The following is a 23,838-nucleotide window of genomic DNA, read 5'->3' on the forward strand; positions in this document are numbered from 1 at the left end:
GTCCTTGATGGAAAGATAGCTGGTTAATCCCAGGCAGGAGCCAGAGCACACACCAGCATACAGGCAGCATGCGTGATTAAAGATTTTGACCTCAAGTTTTAGCTTGTGACTGAAGCAGGTGTGACACCGTAGACATAGTCTCTGAAAATTGATGAAAGTTGGCTCCTGGCTTCAAAGTTACAAGTTGGATATTGGCTTATAAATGGTATCATTACTTAAAAGGAGTAGTCTGGAATTACTTTTTACAATAATAATGTAATCCTTCACTTAAAATCTGTGAGTATTACCTAAAATATTTGACCTATATTACAGACAGTCATCCAGAATCCAAGTGGCTTGCCTAAAACCACAAAGTGAACTGAGGATAATGCTAGAAATGTCTCTCATGCCCCCAGTTCCTTTCTTCAGTTTTGATATCTTCCAAGTTTTTAATGTTCTGATAAGTGATCATAATATTGCACACAGAGAAATAGGATGGGGAGGCTCCCCTTTTGGCAGGTATCACAATTATATGTGAGTAGTGTGCGTAAGTCTGCAGTTGCAAATAAGTACAATGCCAAACTGTAGACTGGGATTGTGCTCAGGCTGCAATTCAGTGGTTTGCATCCTGTTGAATCTTAGTAAAGATTTAGTGTATTTACAATGGTAAACAACAACAAAATAATGATTTATGTGCATTCATGCAGTCCGTCATCCTGGCTTAATATTAGGAGAACAACTAGAGATTCAGAGGAATGATTACACCGAAGGTTTTCATTATAATCCAACTATACAGCTATGATTTTAGTGTAGATTTTACACAAAAATATTTCTTCCAAATACGAATTTGGAGCACCAACTGTGTTTTGCCAAATACTGTATTAGCCTGGAGTTCTAGAATGGAATTTAGACACTGCAGTTTGCTGTGACTTGTAGCTTTGTCAGTAGTTTTTAAAAAATGTCTGTTAGCAATGCTCGCTATACTTCTAACAAAAAAAACCCCACCCCACATTTCAGAATAAGTTTGTATCCATAAAGCCCCAACAAACATGAAACAATCAGCAAGTACAAACACTGCTTCTTTCCTAAGATGAGTGGCAGGGTTTGTTTAAATCAGCAGAGCTGATCTTTGCCCAAGTTAGGTCCACGTGCCAGAAAGCTGAAGGTCATCCCTGATCAGACTAGAACAGGATCAGCTGCAGCTTTAGAAAACACAATTGCCAATATGAACAACTGCCTCTTAGGCAAAGTGGGCATGAGAAGGCAAGGACAGCTTCTTGTTTTGGACCAGAAAACACACTCCTGTTGTGGCAGGTCATTGTTGCTTTTTCCATCTGGCTTTGCAAATCCATTCAAATTTTTAATTGATCTTCTGCATAAAATCTCAGTCACAGGATTTTCAGCAAAAATTATCTGCTGAGTTGATACTTAGGTATTAGTTATGTCATGTGTCTTAAGTGGGGCCGAGAGGCTTCGGTCTCCACATAGGAAAACAATAAATATCACTGTTTATTTCCTTTCTTTATTTGTCAAGCAAAGACAACCCTTTCAGATTCTTTCTGAAATGAGTGTCAGAAAAATTCAAAAAAAGCAATATTCACTGGGCTGCAGAAAAACGGAAGTGCAAACAGATATCTCTAAGCTTGCCTAGCAGTCTGAAAGATAGGTTCCCTTTAACCAAACATTTCAAGCCATGGCTAGTTTCTTGAGTAATCAAGAAAGAAGTTGATTAAATGAAAAGCACTTGAAATATTTTATTATATATGAATATAATTTCCTATAAGGAAAATATTTAAAATTCTTCATAGTAGTAAAATAGGATTTGCTCTGTAACTCCTTTTTGTATCAGGGCTTGTGAAACCTTAAATCTCAGAGAAATGTGTTGTTTCATTTAATAGGGCTTGGAAACAGGGATGACAACACAGGGCACCTATGGAAGTCTTATGCCTTTAATTCTTTTATTCGTTCTCATAATTTCAGCAGAAGCTTTCAGCACAACATTTATCTGCAGTTGATGGATCACTGAATGCTTACAACTGAATAAAATGAACATCAAAGACATCAAGTAAATTATTTTAATGGTTGGATCTTTCACAGAGCAAGCTTCACATTTCGTGTATTTTGTTTCCTATAAAAATACAGTTTATATATGTTTTAAAGGCAGAATTTGGCTATAGCTTGCTATTTGCTTTGATTTACATTTCTTATAACTGAGCTGTAAGTGAACTTGACAGCTTTGTGGCCAAAGGGAAGTCCTGATACTAAGGTTCCAGAAAAAAAGGGCTTTAATGAGGTCAGAGGGGTAACAGAATGTAAACCCAAACTTTTCTTATTCAATCTCATTATTACTGATGAGCCTCCAGTGGGTCCTCACTAGTTGTTCAGACTCCCAGTTTGGAATGGGGTGGAAGGAAGCAAAGGCAGAAGCAAGAACAGACATTAACTGTGAATGTTATAGAAATTATTACAAATACTGAAATGTGTGTGTCTGCCCAGAGTGAAATGCATGGGCATAGCCTGTGCGCTTTGTCAGTACACCTGTGACTGACTAGCTTGTTTAGTTTTTAGAAGAGTTATTTTCAGGGATATGAGTCTGAACCTTAATCTCTCTTTAAATGGTGAAGTCCATTACAGTGGCATCTACTTCAAACTGGTTTCTATTCATCTTATAAATGCTCACTGACTGTTTTGTTCAGGATACAGCAGAGACAGTGGCACACCCCTGTTCAGATCAAAAACTTGTTTAATGTTTTGTTCTCATATCAGTTTGCAACATAACTTTTTAGCCTAAGAGATCTAGAAATACAGGATGTGGAGTGCAGCAGTAAGATATACTTCTAATGATAAGAAAAATAAATCTAGAGGGAGGAGGAGAGGTAAAATTGGTAATTTGAATGTAATAGTGCCTATAAGGACTTGAATGTGAATGATGGGTGCATGTATGATGAAATATTAAAAATTATCCATTACTTACAAAGAATCTGCACACTGGTTGCTAAGGGCCTGAAGTTCTAGAGCTGTCATTTGGAGTTTTATAATACCTTTTGAGATTATGGTAACTGTTTCCATATATCCATATAGAAATGCCCTAGCCAAAGCTTTGATAGCTTGGATACTCTGCTCTTCTGTCTTCTAAATTATCCTTTCTTTCCTCCAACAGTGTGTGAAAGTGTTTACACCAGAGTACAATGAAAATAGCCAAATTACAAGGATGTAAAAGTCAACTCTCACAGAGCTTTTATTCACTTACAATTGCAGGATCAGGCCCTGAGCATAATTCCATGTCATCAATATAAAAGCATAATAACCTGAAACAGAGAGTTATCAGCTCCTATTTCTAGGTCATAATTAGTAACACAGCATTTTAAATTCCAATTATTTAGGTTTTTAAAAGTTTCTTCATAGTGCTTCACTTTGCAGGATTGTGGAATCCATTAGATGAACTTAAAACTGCAGCTTGGAAATTGCACCGTTTGCAACAAGAGGAACAATAACTCTCAAAAAGAAAGAATGAATATTAGAAGGGAGAAGAGCTGGAAGATAATAGGAAACAAAGAGAGAGTGCTACATTAGTCCAGACTTTAATGTGGTCAGTGATCAGAGACCATAAGCCATAGTTTTTATTCATCTTTTTTGTAACAGAACTTGAGCATCACTTTAAAAAGCACGAAGGTTTCTTAGGATTTACAAGAAAAGCTTTATCATTTCTCACCACAGTAAGGCAAAATGATTTCTAGAATTACAAAAAAAAGAAACAATTTGGAGTGATATACTTAACCTGCCATTTGCCCATACTTTTCCTGCACTTTGTCTAGAAAGGCCATACTGTCCCTGGCAGATTTTTTTTTTTCAATTTTAATTTTAAACTGCAAAGTAAATCTTGTAAGTTTGGCCCGAGAAGTCCATATATAATTCAGGGCAATATTTTACAATTCTTGTTTTTACAGCCATAAACACCTTCTAATGCCAAAGGGGAAGAGGACTTTAATCCAGATAAAATAAGATTCTTAAACACTGAAAACTGTACTCAGATTTATGGGCCGATTTTAATATTTGAGCTCCCATGCCAAAAGCTGCACATTCCACATGTGCAGCATGGGGTGTTGCCTGACTGGCTGTTTCCAAGGTCATAGCACATCAAACTACATCACCCATGCAGAGTTACCCTATAATCTATTCCAATAAATAAACTTGGAGTTTTGTTCTCAGAATGTGTTCGCCAAATGTTATTTCCATATTTACTTTGCCTTTTAGCCTTAAATCTTTTCAATTTCTTCTCTCGTAGTATTTTTATCCTGTATCTTATTTAACACCTTTTAATAAGCTGAATTCTTACCAAGCGAGCACAACAACATCTGAAAGATGAAATCTATCTCTTTGATGGTATGAAACCATGACCCAACAGGCCCATCCTCTGCCTGGAGGGCTAGTAGGAGCTTCATGTTAGATTATTAAATCCTTTAGAAACTCAAGTGTGTTTATTCATAACGCAAGGTATCTAGCCAACATCACAATTCTTTCCTCTTTCGAGTGCAAAAATAATTTACAATTAAAAAGTATTTGCCATTTTGCTCTGCCTAAATCACGCTTCCCTTTTATTCCTGAATAGTTTCAGTTGTCATTTGCTTCTTTCTGTCTTTCCAAGTAGCTCATTTGCTTTGGTTCTACAGGATATTTAAATGAGAATTTACAATCGTGTCTCACAGAAACCAACAGGGCATGCTGGTGCACAAAACTGTTCCTTACCTCCAACTAAAAATAAACACGTTCCTTTGTCTTCCTTTAGTAGTTGCCTTTGCAAGATCTTGCTGGCCAGTTCACTCTGTACTGAAACTTACACCACTAACACTTTAAGTTCTCAAAGGCCTCTCTGCCACATAAAGCATTCTCATGTGTTTTTTTTTAAAAACAAGTGAAAACTTGCTACCACAATGATAGCGTTTTGACTGTCAAATGGGACATCATATATGGGACTGCCTAAAGCTTTATTTTTTAATCTTATCTATTACTATTTCCAAAACTTTTATTTTTAGCATTACATGTTCTTGAAAGTATCAGTTTGCATTTTGCTATTTGCTTCATCCCTACCAGTTACACCTGAAATGTCATCTAAATATCACTGTGATGTAGGAAAGAAATCAAACGGCTTCTGTGCTCCTGAATTGTTTTTATCCTTCTATCTAAAGCCACATTTCTAGAGACTTTCCTTGTCTTTTCTCAGATTGGTTGTTGGCAATTTAAACTTCACACAGCCAAATTTAGCCATCTTTTTTTCCTCACTCCCTCACACTTCCATCATTCATAAAGGCACCATGCTACCGGTATTACTCTTTATAAAGAGTCAGGCACCTTTGACGCCTTCCTTTCTTTCACTGTTCATTCCTCTGTTCATGCCACTCTACACCGCTCTCACTCAACTCCTGCTGCTACTTCATCCATAACAGTAAGAGATCACCTTTTCTCTTTCTAGACAGTAAAAGACCTTGTCTAGGCTCCTCTTGCCTGCCACTGCTTCCTTTGCTGCCTCTCTTCTGTCTTTTACAATCCAGAGAACAAGGAGCTACTAAGATAATTTGTCTGTTTGTTGATAAAAGTATAAGAGCACTTTCTTGTAACTCCATGTACAGCTTTACGTCTGCTTCACCAGAGTGAGCTTGAATGTCTCATTCTTGTAATTCTGACTCACCTATTATCTTGAACTTTTTTCTCTTTTTGCTTTCCTAATGATGCGACCTTCAGTTAATCTAAGTCCTCTACAACAGTTTGCAGATTTCTTTCAACAGTATCTTGTAGGTGGAAAAACTTTCCCAAATTGGTTTTCCAGGTCATTAATCTTTCCTCAAACTGCTCCTTAATAGGTACTGTTAGTATAATATTCATATGAGCAGGGAATTTTCAAGTGTGTAACTCTCAAGAGGTATGTTGAAACATTGACCTCTGCCACATGTGTGCTTTTCTGACTCTCCACTCCCCACCCGCCCCCAAATCCTGACCTTGAAACAGTTGTGACTTGTGAGAAGCTTGTTCATGTAAGTAGTCCCAGTGACATCAACAGATTTAGTCATCTGAAGCTATTTATTTGTGAAAGCCATTTGCAAAATCCCTGCAGTATAACTACTGTGGGGTCTAGCATCACATCTGACAGTAGTCTACATTTGGTCTTTTCTTTATCCTGGAAAAGGAAAAGAAACAGAAACTTCGTGAAGTCCCAGCAGACTATCCCTGCTGCTGTGGATTATCAAAGGACAATGCTTAGTTACTGATGAATGGGAGCACTATAAAAATCTCATATCGCATCATGTGGGAAGGTTTGGAGTCATACAAGCTGTTTGACTTGCTTTTGTGCACTATAAAATAATCCAAGCTATTCATTTTTATTAAAAATATACTTAATTTTTACAGCTATTTCTATAGTTAGAGATGATTATAAACAGACTACATGGATCTGTCTTGCAGTATGTATGGGTAATGATGGTGAGCAAGGATGACTAATTCGAAGACTGCAGGAATTAAACTATGGGCCTCCTGAAGAAATTCTCTACAAACAAATCATTTACTTACATATTTATGTTCCTCTTAGAGGAAAGTACCCATCCCTTCAGAACATCAATATCTTGTTTTAAAATTCAGGCCATTTTTTATCTTTACTAGGAATAAACAAACATACTAAAGTAGCCATTCCTCTATCTTAGTAAAATTAAAATGTTAGTTTACAGGCAATCTGTAGATTATTGATGGTTTTTTGGTTTGTTTGTTTTTTAGAAAGAACATTTGGTATGGATTTAATGTGAGAAAATATTTTGTTATTTTTTATGTTAAAATTAGATGCTGTTAATTTTCTTTATGCCAGTGAACTAGTTTGGTTGTTTGGGGTTTTTTTATTCCTCTTAAGTCTGTGGCAGTATAGGTCTTTGGTTTAAAACCAAAATCATGACCACTTCTTATTTATAAACACTTGAACAAAAAAATGTAATTACTGGGTGAATTAAAAAACACTTCAGAAATTAATGCAACCTCATAATAAATAGACAATGAGACCCCTGGAAACATACCTGATATTAGGCCGTTCATCTGCAATATATTACAAGAAGATGCAATAAAAAACTACATAAATCATGGACAAAGAAGTAAAATTCTTTGAGTTTTAGTAATTTTAACTGAAATTAATAACTTGAATATAATGTATTTAAGAGCAACTTAAGAGAAGGGAGGAAACAAAATTATTTTCTTTGTTGCTTTTTGATATGTAGAATAGTTAGAGACCATTTACTTGTATTACATTCATAATTTGGGTCTCATATAATTGTCCTCCACCCTATCCTTTCCATTACTGGTTACTGTAGGGAACTGGAGAGGAAAATTTAGAAAACAGTAAAGATGACACTTGATTAAATTAGACCCAGGACAATCATTACTTGTAACGGAAAAGCTGGAATTTGTACTAATGAATAACCATAATGTCTAACTCAAACATGTGGAAAAATACTTTTTCACCTACAAATGAGTTGTCTTTGACATGAGATTTCAAACACTACTTCTTTTTGACACTGACAAAACTTGGCTGAACTCCAGTTCTGCTGGTGGTGTAAGAAGGGCCAAACTCTTCACACCCAGAGTTGAGAGAACTCTGAAGCTAGTGCTCAAGCCAATTGTATTCTTCTAGTATATATTCTTTTCATAAACTGATAGTACAGCAAGAGGTCATACTTTAAGGCAAAATAAAACCAAGCAGCTGCTTGCCATTCTAGCTTTGCTTTAGCCTCCTGATTTATGTCTGTCTGTCTTCCTCCATGTTTAGTTTGAAGCATAAGCAACACCTGCTGGTGAAAACAAAGTCTATGAAACTGCTGAGCCATCCTCCTGGAAGAACAGGTTTGATCATTACTGTAAGCTCTTGGTAAGGTTTCTAGAATAAAATAAACTTGCCTATCAATATTTGGACTAATTTTGTCAGGGTAGGTAGCTGGTTCCTCCCCAGAGTGCTTATCAGCTCTGTATGGTGAAGGCTGAGTGTGACCCAGCTGATTTCCAGGAGCCTGGAAACTCGTTTCTGCAGCTTGAGTTGTGTAATTGCAGCTTGCAAGTTAATACATTGGCAGAATTAATAAAGAAGTTCCTGTATATTGCTGCTATGGAAAAACGGTTATGTTTTTTAAAGCAGAAACCCCAGTGTTCTTGTTCATGTTCATTGATCAATTTTTTAAAATAAGTGAAAGAAAACAGGGACTAAAACTTGAATACCCTGAGTTGGGAAACACGTTCCACCACATACCATCTAGGATAATTATGCATGAGGAAGTGTCACTTGTATATGATATCTGTAAGTGGAATAATTTCTGTTTTAAGTAACACTATTGTCAGAAGACAGCAAAGAAACTTTCCTAGTTTGGTACTGTGAAGTGAATGATTAGACTGTAATGATTTCTACTTGTTTGTGATAACTGAATGTAATGTAAAGTCAAGTAACTGGCAAATTCCTTGGAGAGATGCTATCTTTTTTCAGTTTAAAAACAAAATGAACTTTGCAACGCAGAGATGTGGTCAAAATGTCTGACCAGTAGCCTTTCACAAATGTAAGCAGCAACTCTTCAACTTCTGAACATTGACCCATTACAGGTAATTTAATTATACTAAAGTATTTTTAATTTAAAAAGTAATTAAATGTTCATAAGAATCTTGTAAATTGTCCAAAGCAGCACAGTGTGAGTATATTAACATTTCTCCCCCTGAAAATGGATCTGAATCATGTGTTAGACCTCACATTTTCATGAGAAAATCAAGCATAGTAAGTCATCACTACTTGAAAGATCCCAAAGAGGAATGCTGACAACTGGAAATACCATTTGGAGGGTAAGGAGCATATGGAAGAAAAATGAATTCTGCAGTGTCTAATTCTGTACAGTATTGTTAGCTTTCCATGGGATAAGCAGTAATGTGATTCTCAATTTCAAAATACTACTATAATATCAAAATATCTTTTTCATGATAAGGGATGTTCTTTTATTCCAGAAATGAAACAGATCTTTCTTCGAAGGGTTTGTTGTACTCTAGGCAACACTTAGTGGTAGGGTGGCTAACTGATAACTGCAGTGTGTTTGCAAAGAACTGTACTATTTTAATACAGAAGGATGTGTGTTTCGTTGGTTAACGCATATTACTTGACATATTTACAAGTGTCAGATTGTGTTCTCTGTTTGTAACACATATTGACAAAAGAAAGTAATACTGTCCAAAGTACATACTCCCCCGATTCTGGATTGCCAGGCTGTAGCAAGCAATTTCTAGGCTACAGGAGTTTGGCTACATTGTCAGCTTTGCTCCTTACCAGCTCAGGGGTTTTACAGCATCTTTGTGCTTCTTTGATTCTCTTAGATGAACTGAAGGAGGGTAGAAGTCTTTCCCTAAGGTGAGTCTAGGCTCTTTTTTTGCTAATAGGTGTAAATAAATAAATAAATAAATTACAGCTGTAACTGAACATGAATATTTCATTTGTGTTTGAAAATGCTTTTTCTCTCACTAATATAGGACCAGTCTTTGCAAGACAGAATTTCTGTTTGGTGTGACAGTGAAGGGAACGGTGCATGATGGATGGGATTTGTCGGACAAAGAATGCACGTGGTAAGACCACTGGTCTTGGTGGAAATTTTCTTTTGGCCTGAATTCTATCTATTGCTCTGTGTATGTAATTTAGCTAAATGGCTGCGATGCTTGTTTGTGTTAGAGATTTGTTACGGTGAGGTAAGTCCAAACAAACTCCATTCAGTCATTAGAATAGATGCTAATCTTAATTTATTATGAAGAAAAGTAAATTGCAAAAAAGATGCCTAAATAAGATTAAAGTCACGATAAGGAAAGCTGCTACTGAGCACAGGGTGAGACCTCTTTCCACTGAATCAGATCATTGAAAACTTGCTACATTTCTGTATTAAAGCTTAAGTGGAATTGTGAAATAATCTTTCTCTTTCAAGCAGCAATATCTGCTTTGTATCACCTACGGAATGCTCCTGTTGGTGAGAAGCTCAGGCAGGTGAGCTTTAATCTGCCTAAGCAGATCAGGCTCCCACTGGTTTGAATTAAAGGGTCATTACGAACAGGGAAAAAATGACTTGTTATGAACATTACGTTTTAAACAAAGTATTTGGTATTCATCGTTTATTATTTTGAGTCTAACCTCTCTGCTTCTCCGCACCATGGCTGCTACAGGAACGGATTTCATTTGTTTATTTAACTTTGTTAACTCACTAATATTGTGAATTCCTTGTACTAAAACATAACTCCACAGAACGCCTGAAAGCTGTTCCAGAGGGAGTGCAGGGCGAGCTGCTCGGGGTGAAGCCGCGTTTCCCGTGCTCCGCAGAACGTAGCGTTGAACTTGACTGTTCAAGGGGAGCCCTTGGGGGGCGATACCCTGGTTTAGGGATGACAAGGAATGCGTTTCCAGGCCGGTTTTTAATCGCTTCGGAAGCCGACGGGTGCCGGGGCAGAGCCCGAGCAGGGGAGCGCAGCGGCCCAACAGGTGGGAGCGGCAGCGCGCTCCGCCGCCGGCGCCCCCTGCCCCGCGCAGCTCCTTTCAAATAACGTTTTCCTTGGCCGAGTGCGCGGCGGGCGTGGGGCGGCAGGGGCGTCCCCGACCGAGCTCGTCCCGTCCGACGCGGCGGAGGCGGGACGCGCCCCCGCGGCAGCGGCCCCCCCACCCCCGCAGCGCCCCGCCGCCCGCCCCGGCGTCGCCGCAGCGCCCTTCCCGCTACCGAGCGCCCCCAGCGGCCCGGCGGGCGCCGCGGCGGCGGAGGGAGGGGCCGGGGGGAGCCCCAAGCGCCGGGCCCCCGCCCTCCGGCGCGCGTCACGTGGGGCGGCGACGGCCAATGGCGAGGCGAGCTGCGCCTGGCGGCCGCCATTGCTGTCAGAGTGGAGAGAGGCAGAGGCGAGTGTGTGAGGAGGAGCGGGTGAGCGGGGCCGCTGGGCGGGCAGCGCCAGGCGGAGGGGGGCGAGGACGGGCAGGGACAGTGCTACCTCTCTGGGCCGGGGCTGCCGCCCGCCGCCCGCAGCACCGGGAGCCCCGCACGGAGCGTAAACAAGGCGGCGGGCAGCAGCGGCGGCAGCAACAGCAGCAGGAGGAGGAAAACACCATCCACCCACAGCCAGCGGCGGCAGCAGCGAGGGGCGGCCGGGCGGGGAGGGGACACGGCCTCCGCCGGCACGCGAGACAGCGCCCCCCGCCCGCCGCCGCCGCCACTGCCCGCGGCCCTCCCCCGCCCCGCCCGGCCCGCGCCCCGCAGGGGCCGCCGCCGGGCCGCGGGAGGAGACCCTCCCCTCTCCTCCCCCTCCGCCGCAACGCGTGCCCCAGCCGGGGGGGGGCCAGACCTGGACGCGGAAGGAGGGCCCCGGGCCCCCCCCCCTTCTTCTCTTCGCCCCGGCGGTACTGAGGCGGGCCCGGAGGACCGGAGGGGGCTTCCCCCCTGCGCCGCCTGCTGAGGGGGCTCGGACCGAGAGGCCCCCTCGCCCCGCCGGAGCGGGCCGCGCCGCCCGAGGATTACGCGGCTGGCGCCGGGGAGCGAGGCTCGCCCCCCCCCCCCGCCTGCGGCGCGCCCCCTGCCGGCCGCCCGCCCCCGCTCCGCCCGCGGCGAGGGGCCGGCCCGCGGCTGCTGCCCCGGCCAGCGCCGAGGAGCGCCCGCTGCTTCTCCCCCCGCGCCGGGCCCGTCTCCTCAGACATGCCCCGCTCTGGCGGCCGGGCTCGCCGAGGATCATGACTGCAGCGGCGAACTGGGTGGCGAACGGGGCCAGCCTGGAGGACTGTCACTCGAACCTCTTCTCGCTGGTGAGTGCCCGGGGGTGGGGAACGGCGGCTTAACCGGGCGCTCTGCCGCGCAGCTGGTTTGCCGGTTGGGTGCAGCTGCCAGGGGCTTTATAGTCGGGGCCCGTGGGGCTGCTCCTCCGCTGGCCCCTCCCCCGGCTCGGCTCCCCGTGTTTATTTTGCTCTTTAACGTGGTTTGCTGCGAGCGCGTGTGTTGCTCTCACAGCTGCGCTCCCCTGAATAGGAGAGCGGAGAGGCAACGGATTGTGTGTCCCCTGCCTGCACTGCCCGCATGTACAACCATCTTCTCTGGTAAACAGTCCTTTCTCCCCGCCTCCCTTGGCACTCCGTGCCCTGGGTGCTTTGTGCCTACTAAACTGGGGGGTGTGTGTGTGTCTCTCACAATGACAAACGCCATTTCAGCAGCAGCAAACAGTCGTGCAGCGTGATTGTCTGTCGGACTTACGCTCTGGGCTCCTGTGACTGCATGTCAGCTGTTGTTAGAGTGTGGTCTTATCATAGATAGTGCTTGGGGGCAAGAGGTAAAAAAACCCCAAACCAACAAACCCCAAACTGTTTAATTTTTTCTTCTGTGAAGTAAAACGGTGGCGGTAAACGTAGTATGCTGGGTAGTGTGTTTGCATAGATGCTGTCTACCCATCTTACTGGTAATTGACAACTTCCTACGCGCATTGCGTGGTTTAATGTGGCAGAAATTATGGTATCAGTTTTGGCTAGCTACAGATTTGTAACTTGAATTTGAAACAAGAAAACAGTTTGTTTCTGTGGAAGGGCAGAATCATTTGGAAATACCTTGCTTTATTTACCTGACACATAGGAACCTTCTCCCTGTTGGCTGGGCAACAGCTGAGCAGAGCGAGAGGACTCTGATCACTCAGAGCCCTCTAGTACTACGAGGGATAATGCCAGAGGGTAGGAAGGACTTTTTTAGTGCATGGTATGAAATAGTTAAAAAATTGTAATGCAAGTTTGGGGATAGCATGATAGGTGGTAGATACCCCCTTCTGCGCATCAGAGCTCTGCCAGAATTGGAGGTGAGTGCATATTGTTCTAACAGAAAGGAAGAGATTCTTTTATTAGCTTCCTTACAGGAATTAAGAGGGGAAAAAAAAGAAAATTAATTAAAAATGCTAATGATGAAGCTTTTTGTTTTATGAATTTTGCCTTTTATTGCCATATGTTTGTTATTTTGCCCCTGTGGATTTGGTTTGTTTAAGTACGTACGTTTGGGTTTTATTTTGCTAGTACCTTTTAAGAATCTGAGGCGAGAGCCCTACCTAGTTGCTTATGCTGCTAGGAAACTGGCCCAGAGATTCTTCTGTGAGAATAAATGCAATTCTTACTTTGTTTTCTTATTGAACTGTTAGATTGTAAGATTTTATCCTATGTTTCTGCCTGATAGCTATTTCTAATGGTTATTAATATATAGCAGTGCTACAACGTATCAAGATGCAGGAACTGTTAAGGTCATTTTGGCTAAGGCTGCTCTTGCCCAGTAACAAAAATAAAGCAGTAAGTGTGCAGGAGACAATGTGTCTGATAGTAAGAGCAAGGTAGCCAATGGTTTGTCCTTTACAGAAGCAGTTGTGAAGTACCCATTTACTAATGGAAAATTGAGTAGTGTGTTTTTAAGAAGTGTAATTTTTCATGTAGTTGCAATCTGCAGATCTGTCACTGGTAAAAATAATTGCTGGCATCCAATTAGCATAAATTATAAAGTGAATTTATTTCTTAGTTATTGTAGTTTGGTCTTCACACCCCCCACCCCCCCCCCCCCCCCCCTTACTAGACTAGGGAGATGTTAAATTGTAAAAAGGTGTGTAATATCACTGAAATAAGTTTGCCAAAATTCTTTTGCAGGTGGGTTTTATAATAATAATGAATTTAATGTGCAACCCTTTAATCTCCCATGTAATTTTGTGGGAGGTATCCGTACCTGTAATGTGGTGCGATGCTTGAAAATGTAATGTTTTTACTGATTTTTGGCTCTACTTGCAAAAATCAAGTAGTATTTAATTTTATTTTTTTTTAAATACAGTATATATGCAAACTATTAGGGTGACTTGTGTTAGTATTTATGTATCCGTGAAAGATCTTGAGAATGGAAATACTGACTGGAAATATGTGGCCCACACCATTGACCCTTGAACCTCACATTGTCGTATTAATTTCAAAATTTATGAAGTGTTAAAGCTACAGTAGTCTGGATTACTAATTAGAGAAACTTTTGCTAATCATTTACTTCTTCAGAGTAACAGAACAAAAACATGCACAACCTAAATCAGCTGTTGATGGGAATTCATATATTTTTTTTATGAGTGAGGTAGATTATAAATCTTTTTAAACAGATTCTGCTATTAGAAGTTGACTATTTTTTTTACCTCAGGTTTTGGTTTGGGTGTGAATAACAAAGAAATGTTCTTGACTGGAGAATTAAAGCTCTGAAATAATCTACTGTGATTCTGTTTGTTTATGTTTAAATAATATTTCTTCCCACAAACATTTGTTTTGTTTAAGAAGAACGCTATCTCCCCACCCCAGAGAAGCCAGAGCTCTGTGGTGAGCGAGTCTGGTTGCTGTAGTCGTTTGGGTTCATGTAACAATTCATGATTTCTAGCTGCTTTTTCTGTTGACTGTAGACAATCTTTAGAGAGAGGTTAGGTACACTGTTTCTTCTGAATCTTTTTTATGGGAAGTGTTTTCTAAAAGCTTTTTAGTGACTGATTTTCTTTTATCAGAGATGTCCAGAAAGCATAGAGGTCCTTAGAGTTCTTGACTCAAAATATTTCCCAGGAGGGGAAGGCACAGTCTAAATTTAAGGTTTTAAAGTTAGCTTTGAATATCCAGATGCTGAGTGTGATCTCAGACTTGCATAGATGGGTTTTGTGAAGTGTCCCTCAGGACCTGGTGACGCAGAGGGCTGTTGTCTGTATTGTGTGTCACTCCGTACTGAAGCAGGAATCCAGCGCCATTCTAGAAAATGGGTTAATGTTTGTATACTCTGTGAGGCAGAAACCGACACAGACAACCTAGACAAAGAAATCTAGAACTGTGCTCTAAATGTAAAGCATTTTTTAGTAAGATAGGAGCCAATTTGCATACTTGTCATCAGAATACCCCTCAGATACAAACTATACTGGTGTACACAACTAATAGACTTGCTCATTAAAAATATACCTTCTGTTTGAAATTGCTGTTTCCAGCGCAGCAGAAGAAATTATATTTATCTTACCTCTGTTCTTGCATTAGTCAAAATGTCTGCTGCTGCTTTTGAAAAAGAATGTCTGTTTATCAAAACAGTATTTAATAAGGAATTGTTAAGGGCCAGTTTATTTAAATACTCATTAAAAGTTGTCTGATAACTATTTGGAGGCAAAATGTTCTGAGGTAATAGGCTTTGTATTAAAATTTCAGACCCAGCTGGCAAACAGTCTTCCTGTGAATAATCCTTACTCATAAAAGTAGTGTTACTGAAAAATTAATTTGACCTTTCCTGTGAGTAAGGGTTAATCATATGATGGTGAGGGCTTGCGTGAAATGTGAAGATGTTTCCTGAACTGTCTGGCTTAATTGCTGTGGTGGATCCAAAGGCACAAGTCAGTCTGAAAGTTGGGATGAAGTTGCATAATGTTTCATATGCTGGAGCTGGGGTGTGTGTGTGTGTAAGTACAGCAAGGGGTGTCAGGAATGACCTAAAATTTGGAGCAGCTTTCGTGTGGTGAAAGATTAGATACTGTAGGAGTCTTCAGCCTGGAAAAGGCATGATTATGTTCTTGGAAAGTGAGACCTATTTATAGCAGACTTTATAGAAGCTGGTATGGAAGATGTTGTGAGTACTTGCTTAAATGTGCTGCCAGAAAGGTCCCCTTAGTAGGAATTGTGCCTTTGTTCCAGTCAGTGTTCAAAGGCGAATTTACAAACTGTAAATTAGTCATTGCTGCTGTTAGTTTTTTTCAGTTCGCAAACAGGAACAGAAATTGTTGCCTTCGATCAGTGAGTTTGGTTGTTGTTTTCAGAATGAAACTGAAAGGAGTCAAGGAAATCTGACATGGCACTGGAATTATTTTCCTAAAAGGTTTTTCATGGCATCAGGAAGTGAAGAATGCAGGGTTTGCTGGTGAGGTTCTCTTTGCTGTTGCATAATTGTCAGTAAAGGACTTCATAGTAAATGGTTGATTGCCCAACCAAATCCTTAAGTGGCAGTAAATGAACCAGTAGTTTTTCTTGATTATTGTATTATCACAAATGCAGTGTTCCAAGCGGTAGGCTGTTACTTTGGTGTGCAGGATGTTACATCACTACATAGTAGATATCTTGCTTGTTTGAAATTTTATGTAGGTGTTAATTTATGTGTATATATATTTAAGAAATGGAATTAGCCTCTCAAATTCTCAAAAAGTATTTGATTCTTTAGTTATCTTCAACCTGAATTTTATTAGGTTACAAGATAAAAGTAGAAAAGTGATGTTAGAAAGCTTGCTCACTTCCTGCTAATAAAAGATTTCAGGTTTTAAATCACTTGAGTAGTAGGTTTCTATTATGTCCTGTCAGCATATTGGACAATTTAATTATATCTACTAGGGTGTGAGTTTGAAGAAAATGGACCCAGATTTGCAAAGAGATTGGGATGGAGTGACATTCAGTTAGCTTGCCCAGCTTTGGGAGTGGAATAATGAATCTGCGTTGGGTAACTAACCTTCTCTGAATATTGCACAAAGAAAATCATGTATGCAGGAGTGACATTTGCAGTTGAGGACAAAGCATGCCAAAGAATCTCAGGCTAGCCACTAAGAAATATTTGAGTGAGGTTTTCTTAAATCCTGAATATCTTCTGAATGTACACCTATGCTGGGGCTGTGAATCCTTCCCCAATGACTGTGGTCTGATTTTGGTGACAATGCAAGTCCTCTGATGAGATGGCTGTTGCAAACATCAACGTGATTAAGAAAACACTTAAATGTTAAGCTGATGTAGTTACCTAGGATTTTTTTTTTTTAAATACAGCTTAAGAATCATAATTTTCATTTGCTGTAATACTATCTGAAAACATATATTTCTGGATTTTTCTAAATAATTAATGTAGTATGAACATTATAACCCCAGTTCTCACCCCCCACCCCCCCCACCCCCCGATTCATTTGATCTTGAATTTTTTTCCCCCTTCTGCTTCTGAGAGCACTTCCTCATGTGAATGAGAGTAAAAAAGGAACTCATTAATCCTATATGTAGACCTTTCTTCTATTATTTTCTTTCTTGGCAATATAGTTCTTTCGGAAAAAATCTAAAGAAACTGAAATTTTTGAGCTTCCAGGGGGGATTGTGGTGCATATGAGATATGTGTTGAATGTATTAACTTTGGCCATTAGATGAAGGAATGGATTTTTGTTTTCATTTGTTTATCTAAGTTTTCAAAAAAGTTATGCCTTTGAAAAGGGGTGTGTGTGTGCAGCTGCACTGCTTTTTAGATACCAAAACCCCATCAATGTTCCTGGAATGCCATACTTTGTAATGAGTTGATCATCTATGCTTGTTTGAAGCTTTCTGTTTATTGGATGAGAACGCTTAACCTGTTCTCTCCACTTTTCTTTGATCACCCTAGGGAATTAAACTTCCCTCCGGCCCACCCCAGTCTTCACTTTAACATCCTTAGTTGTGGCAGCATCCTTTTATCAGGGTTTGACTAAAATATCCCAGCTCATATCAAGAACATTGCTACAAATTTTCTCTCCCATCCTGTCACTGGGACCATGTTGCACCTTTCTGCATTCTTTCATAGTCTTCTGCTGGTGTTACATCTCCTCAAAGTTATTGTGCTTTCACATCCAAAGCCTTGAGTCCTGTTCCTTCTCTGCTTCTTAGTTTTCACTTGGAACTGACTGTCTCCTGACTCCAATATACACCAGAATCACCAAATTATAAATTGGTATCTTTTGTGTTTTTTTTCTAGCTGTTCCTTTGTATTTGTGGAAGGTTACCAGTTGATGTCTGCAGATGTACTCCACTGTTGTCCTAAAAACCTTTTTCCTAAATTTGTTTGTGGGATCCTACAGACAACCCAATAACACTGAATACATGGTTGGTCTTTTCAGACTGTTGTTAAGGCTGGCAAATATAGTTTTGTATTTCAGATCTGTGTGTATTCATTTGCCATTCTGTGGGTGAGTAATGTGCTTTTTTGTGTAGAGTCTAGGATGGTGGGGTTTCTGACTTGTTGGTGCCATAGTAACACAGATAATATGAAAAAAAAATGCTCTGACTGGAAGCATGCTCATTTGCATATTAACTTGCCAGTTTTAAAAGTACACAGGTGTTTTCAACAGAAGATCCTAAATCAGATCCAAAAGATTTGTTTATATGGAGTATGTATTTATGTGGAGGCATTCTTCTTCAGACCACACTTTTATACCACTTTCAGTTCAAGCTCCCAAGTATTGCTTTAATAGATCCTCTTCCCCTGAGTTTCCCGAATCAGCTGGTAGTTTCAAAGAGAATCCGACTAATAAAAATCTTCTGCCTCTAACAGATTTCGAAATATTACTGAAACATTGTGTTAGGTTCCCTCTGCACAGGGTTGTGAATATACTGCAGGGATAACAGGCCTGTGATAGTAAGAATGACAGCTTGCATCATTTCCTGCTGTGGCTTCAGCTCGTTACAGTGTCTTGCATTGGTATGATCACTATACTGTAAAACGATAATGATGTCTGAACATAAACCACTTTGATACCATATAGTACGTTTAACTTTTCAGATCAGGAGGGTTCTTAGCATTTTACCTAGTAAGATGATGCCTGTTTTCTAATATCTCACAAATGTAAAAGGTTTAAGCGGTCTTTCCTTTGGCTCGTGCTGTGAATTTTGCTTAATTTTGGTAAATCCTGACTCTCAGTCTGTTAGTAAAATGTTATTTCTCATTGAGTCGCATGTGGCTTAATTCATGTTCCTGAGCAGAATTGCAGTAGTGTACAGAAATGTGACTTGAGCCTTCAGTGGCATTCCCTCTTTTGTTTCCTTGAGACAGGAAGTTTTGTGTGTTGCTGTTGAATAATGTGCCCCTAGGCAATATTTACATTTATGTGACTAACACAGATCAGCTCAAATATACATAAAGACCTTGTCCCTATACTAAGGAACGTATTTAAACAGCTTATGAAAACGGAGGAAAATGGACAGTCTTCTAAAATTAATTTCTAGTGCAAGATATGACATGCATTTGTGTCACTTCTCATTAAGCACTTACCTCAGCTTGCTTTAGTCAGCTAGTGTTGCAGTTTAGTGTACTATTCTTGTTTATGAGAAGAAAATAATATTAATTGCAGAGGAAAAGGCATGGGTTATTTTCCCTTTTTCATTTTTCTCCCTCCCCCTTCACTCTTCTTCCATGCCTTAGTGACCACAAAATGATTCATAAGCTCACATTTAAGCCTGGATCATGGAACTGACCTAGTGAAAAACTTTCTCCCCTTCTCAATCCCTAGCCAGGTCTGTGTACCCCTTATTCCATTCTCTCTCCCTCCCCATCAAGTTTTGGCAGTGGCATGGATTGAAGCGAGATCAAAGTGGCTGTGTAACCACAATCCATGTCTTAGGGAAGGAAATTTAAAGCTTGTTCAGTAAAACTTGATTTACTTTATCTTTTAGCTTTAAAAGAGCTATGCTGTGGTCAGTGCCGTGTTGTTGCCTGTCCTTATAGCTCCATATTTGCTCATAAAATACAATATTTTGAGAGACCAGAGGACTGAAAACAAATTTTAGAGGAAAACTGTTCTTTACCTACTGACCAGGATTGGCAACCATCTGTTTTTTAGTGACACTGCATTCATAGCTGTGAAACCAAGTTTCAAAATGTGTTGGTTTTTTTCAGTATAAAACCACGACTTTTTTCTTACTGGAGTCTCTGGTTTACTAGGAATTCTTAAGTCTAGTCTAGTGTGTCAGCAATCTCTTAATGTCAGGTTTTTGAGTTTCACTTCACGTATAGCCACAATATAACTGAATTTGTAGGTGGTTCTGGGCGAGTTACAAAACTAATTCCAGGAACATCTTGTAGTGACCATGTCAAGTATTTCTACAAAAAAGTAATTTCTTTGCTGACAGACTAGGTTAATTGGTTAAGTTACTTTAGTCTGAATTTGGTGGTTTCATTTTTAGCCCAGTGTTTCTGGTTATTTAATTTTGTTTGTGTATTTTAATAAAATTTTTACATGAATTCTCTTGTGAATTTCAGTAACTTCCTTCTGGCAAGAACTGCTGGATTCTTGTCTTTGCAGGAATGACAGTAAGAAAGCTGGCAAAATGAATCTACATGACCAGTCATGTGGTGGATTTATTTACTACTTTCTATATTACGGAATATTCATATGAAGCAATTCCTGAGGTGGAGGTTTTTTTAAAGGGCTAAGGGATTTTGGCAGACTGCCTAACAATTTGAGCTTTATTTGATGTCACTGGTCAAGACATTGTTGATGTTAAGGAGTCAGGGCTGTCTGTATTTCTGCACTGTTACTACCTTCCTAGCCTGGAACCAGGAATCTGGGCGAGGGTCCATTTGAGCAGACAGCTATTTTGCTTTGCAGGTCAGTGATGGACACATGCATAGAACAATCATGTGAGCTGTTGTTGGTATTCACAAAGCAGTTCTGCTTAGATGTGGTGTACAAAAATGTTCTAGTTCTGAGCTTTTAAATACAGTTTTTTGTGTAAGGGAAGAAAAGGAACTGCACTCTTTAACTCAGTATGCCGAAGTTTACTCTACTTGGGTTGTTACTTCCTCCAGCCTCCCCCCCACCTTTTTTTTTTTTTCTGCCCATATGTCAGATTACTTGGTTTGGGAAACGTCTGATAGTCTATTGTATGACTGATGTTTGACGTTTCCTTCCTCCAGTTTAAAAAAAAAAAAAAAAAAAAAAAAGAAATTAACAAAGTTAAAGTTGGGGGAAGAGAAAAGATTCCTTTGTTTACTTGCAGATTTGCTTTTATCATCTTTTTTTCATCTGCTGGACAACTTTTCTGTAAGGGTTTGTCTTTTGGGGTTTTTTTTTGTTTTTCTTCTAATTTGGAAAATGGGCAGTTAGTTCTGATTCTGTCTTTTTGAAGGGGACTTGCAAACCTAATCGTTCACCCTGTCTTTTTGAATGAGGGAGGGATTCTTTGGCTAGCAAGTTGCACATTTGTTAGCTTTCTTTTGTGTGCTATCTAGTGTGAAGTGGTAGTTATTTTATTATCTGTTCTCAACCATCTACTCAGAAGTTAAAATATAATTGGTTCCCTTTTGTAAAGAAACTGGCTAAAGCGTTATCTTTTAGCAGGCTCTGTAAAATACTGTTGGTAACCTGACCTGCAGGGTGGTTCACTACCTAAATGTAGGGTTTTCTAAAATGAAAAGATGTTCAAACCCTTCTCTCTCTTTGTCTTGGGAGATGGCATTTTGCTTCCAGGCATTGTATGCTTCCATTGGATACAGCCTGCCTGGGTGTATATTCAGTTCAGACATGGGTAAGCTTATTCCACTTCTTCCCCATAAAACCACCCAAAACAAATAAAAATAGACCACGTCTTGTTTTTAAATGCTTTTGCCTGCGTTGGCTATACTGGGTAGGTATGTTCTGCAAGTACATGGATAGGTCTTGCGTAGTAGCATCCTCTGAAAGGGATTCCTACCTGTTTGGCACCAGTGTTGATGTTCAGATTGGCTTTTCAGTTTCCCTTTCTCATGCTTGGTTGTGAGACTGTAGCAACTTCCCATTTTATGTGTCTGTATTGGTGCAAAACCCAGTAAGTACAAGCGTGTAGAGGTGCACATCTATGTGAGTTTCAATCACGTGCTGACCTGAGAAGATGTTGCTGCCATCTTTCAGTTTCCTCATATTTTTGTGTTGAATATATTTTTTACTCAAAAAGATCTTCTCAAGTAATGGCTAAATCACAGCCCTTTGGCTTCCAGCCATGCTTATCATATTCTCTTTTTACATCTCTGTCTGATGAACTTAGTTACAAACTTACTTATAGTGGAAGAGAGCTGATGAGCCAGGCACCAGTTTGGAACAGTGTACTGATATTTGCTGAACCAGTTAAGGGACTGGAGACTTGGTAACCAAAGCTGTTCACTGAAGGTTAAAGAAGTTGATGTAACTCAAAAATGCCTTTTTTTTTTCTTTGTTGTTTTTATAATTAATTTTTTTACAAGTTCCTGGAGTTGGTCCTGGATGACTGTTACTGTTTTAGTGATGGATGTTTGGTACTGACTTTAAGGATGGCAGATCTGAGAGCTATTTTGAGGGTGATCATTGATGATGCTCCTCATGGGCTGATAAATACTTCAAAGATGCCAGTATGGTACCTCATTAGTTAAATGACAAGGCACAGGAACAGCTTTGTTGAATCAGAACAAAAGTCCATCACAGTGTCTTGTCTAAACGGTAGCCAGCGGTTGTTTGGCCTGCTAGATTTAAAGAAGCATTTTGTGGGTGCCTAGCAGCTGTCAAATTGATATGTTGTCTGTGCCAGCAGCCTGTATTACATGGCTTTTTGTATTTGGGAAGTCACTTAGAGGCTTGCCATGGCTGCTCATAGAAAAGGTGCAATTTTTGTGGGAGAAAAATAGGGGATCCAAAAGATGTGCTGCAAAAGTGTGCTCCCCCCTGTAAACAATAGCATTTTGCTGGAGAAAGAGATGAGTAGGTCAAGGACATAGTAATACTTCCCTTCAATAATCTCCCAGGCTCTATATGTATTTGGTTGAGAGACCTCTTGAACCAGGTAGGTATTTAATAGGTGACTTTTAAACTAGTACCCAAGTTTTTATCCTGACACACAAAGGTCAGCCATCTCATTTTAGTCTTGCATTCTTCTAATTTAATTTGATACTGGGTAGACACCACGAGCAGCTGTTCTCTAGAGACCTTCATAGTTTCCCTTTTAGACCAAACAGTCCTAATTTGTTGTATGTAAAATGCACTTTTTGACCATTCTTGTAATTTTTTTCCTGTTTTCTCTACTTTTTGATGTGGCAAAACAAGAACTGCAGTTAGTGATGAGGGTGCACAGCTATAGGTGAATCCTGGTGGCCTAACAATTTCTGTGTCACCTTCTGTTTCTTTCACAAGAATTTCTACCTTTTGTTTTTGTGTTGCCAACCTGTTTTTGCAGTGGACTTTAGGAAGATACTGTTTCTCTTCCAGTAGGTCAGCATGCACTCATTTTCCTTCCATCTGCTGTGTTTTGTTTTAACCTTTTACTATAGTATTTAACCTTGAAGTTCTGTGATGGTTGGGGTACATACCAGCAATTTGGGCCCTTTTATCAGATTACTCAGATTCTTCTATGCTTGCCGCTCAGAACTTTGTTGGTAGCTTCTGCATCTGCCAGAACTGCTGAAATTCAAGCATTAATATTGGAGTCCTTTCATATTTTCCACTGGGAAAGATGTTGAGACTAGTCTGACTTTTGTTTCTTTGAAACAATTTGTTAGTCTTCCTGGCTGCCTCTGCTTCCACATAGGCAGAATCACACTGACATCTAGGAGACTCAGACAAAAATTCCTCATTTCTGTCATTACTGTTTACTTTTTAGGCATAACAGCTCATGCTATTAGGTTGTGGCTTCTAATAATGGTATATGTGGACTCTATTTTGGAAGTATCTTGGTTTTTTGGTCCTCAGTGCTATGATACAATGACTCAGATGTCCCCAGGTACAGAAGTCCATCAGGAAGGTATCTGATAATAGGATTTTGGTTACATCTAAATCCTTCACTGAGACTTGGCAAAGATAAAAGATGACATACAAATGCCCTGATGCTGTTGCTTGTCACAAACAGTTCTGAAGTATAGCATTTAGATAATATGTTCCAGGGAGTATGAAGAAAGAAAGCAGCATGGTATGAAGAGATCTATCCAGTTTGAAAGTAATTTTAAGCATGCTTGCTGCATGCAGTGTTGTGCTCGGTTTCTTGTTGGTTTTAAGAGCAAATGAACAACAACAAAAGGTAATTTTTTCCATCCTTCATTTTTAAGCTTGTTAGTGACTGTCCTTTATCCTTTTTTTTCT

General features: G+C 40.2%; 1 protein-coding gene across 2 annotated transcripts in view; it reads left to right on the top strand.

Annotated features, from left to right (window-relative positions):
* The first annotated feature begins 8,500 nt into the window (after nt 1–8,500).
* The window catches only part of MED13L (mediator complex subunit 13L), a 204,275-nt gene continuing 188,937 nt past the window's right edge, over nt 8,501–23,838 (top strand). The window contains exons 1-3 of one of the 2 annotated variants that reach the window (XM_037387908.1): nt 8,501–8,595; nt 9,352–9,385; nt 9,505–9,597. In XM_037387908.1, coding sequence (XP_037243805.1) covers nt 9,568–9,597 — 30 coding nt within the window. In that variant the 5' untranslated portion in view covers nt 8,501–8,595; nt 9,352–9,385; nt 9,505–9,567. Of the gene's footprint in view, nt 8,596–9,351; nt 9,386–9,504; nt 9,598–10,866; nt 11,795–23,838 lie in introns of those variants that run through there. The other variant, XM_037387817.1, reaches the window with a different exon arrangement.

The sequence above is a fragment of the Falco rusticolus genome, chromosome 1 (assembly GCF_015220075.1).
Source record: "Falco rusticolus isolate bFalRus1 chromosome 1, bFalRus1.pri, whole genome shotgun sequence".
Taxonomy (NCBI): Eukaryota; Metazoa; Chordata; class Aves; order Falconiformes; family Falconidae; genus Falco; species Falco rusticolus.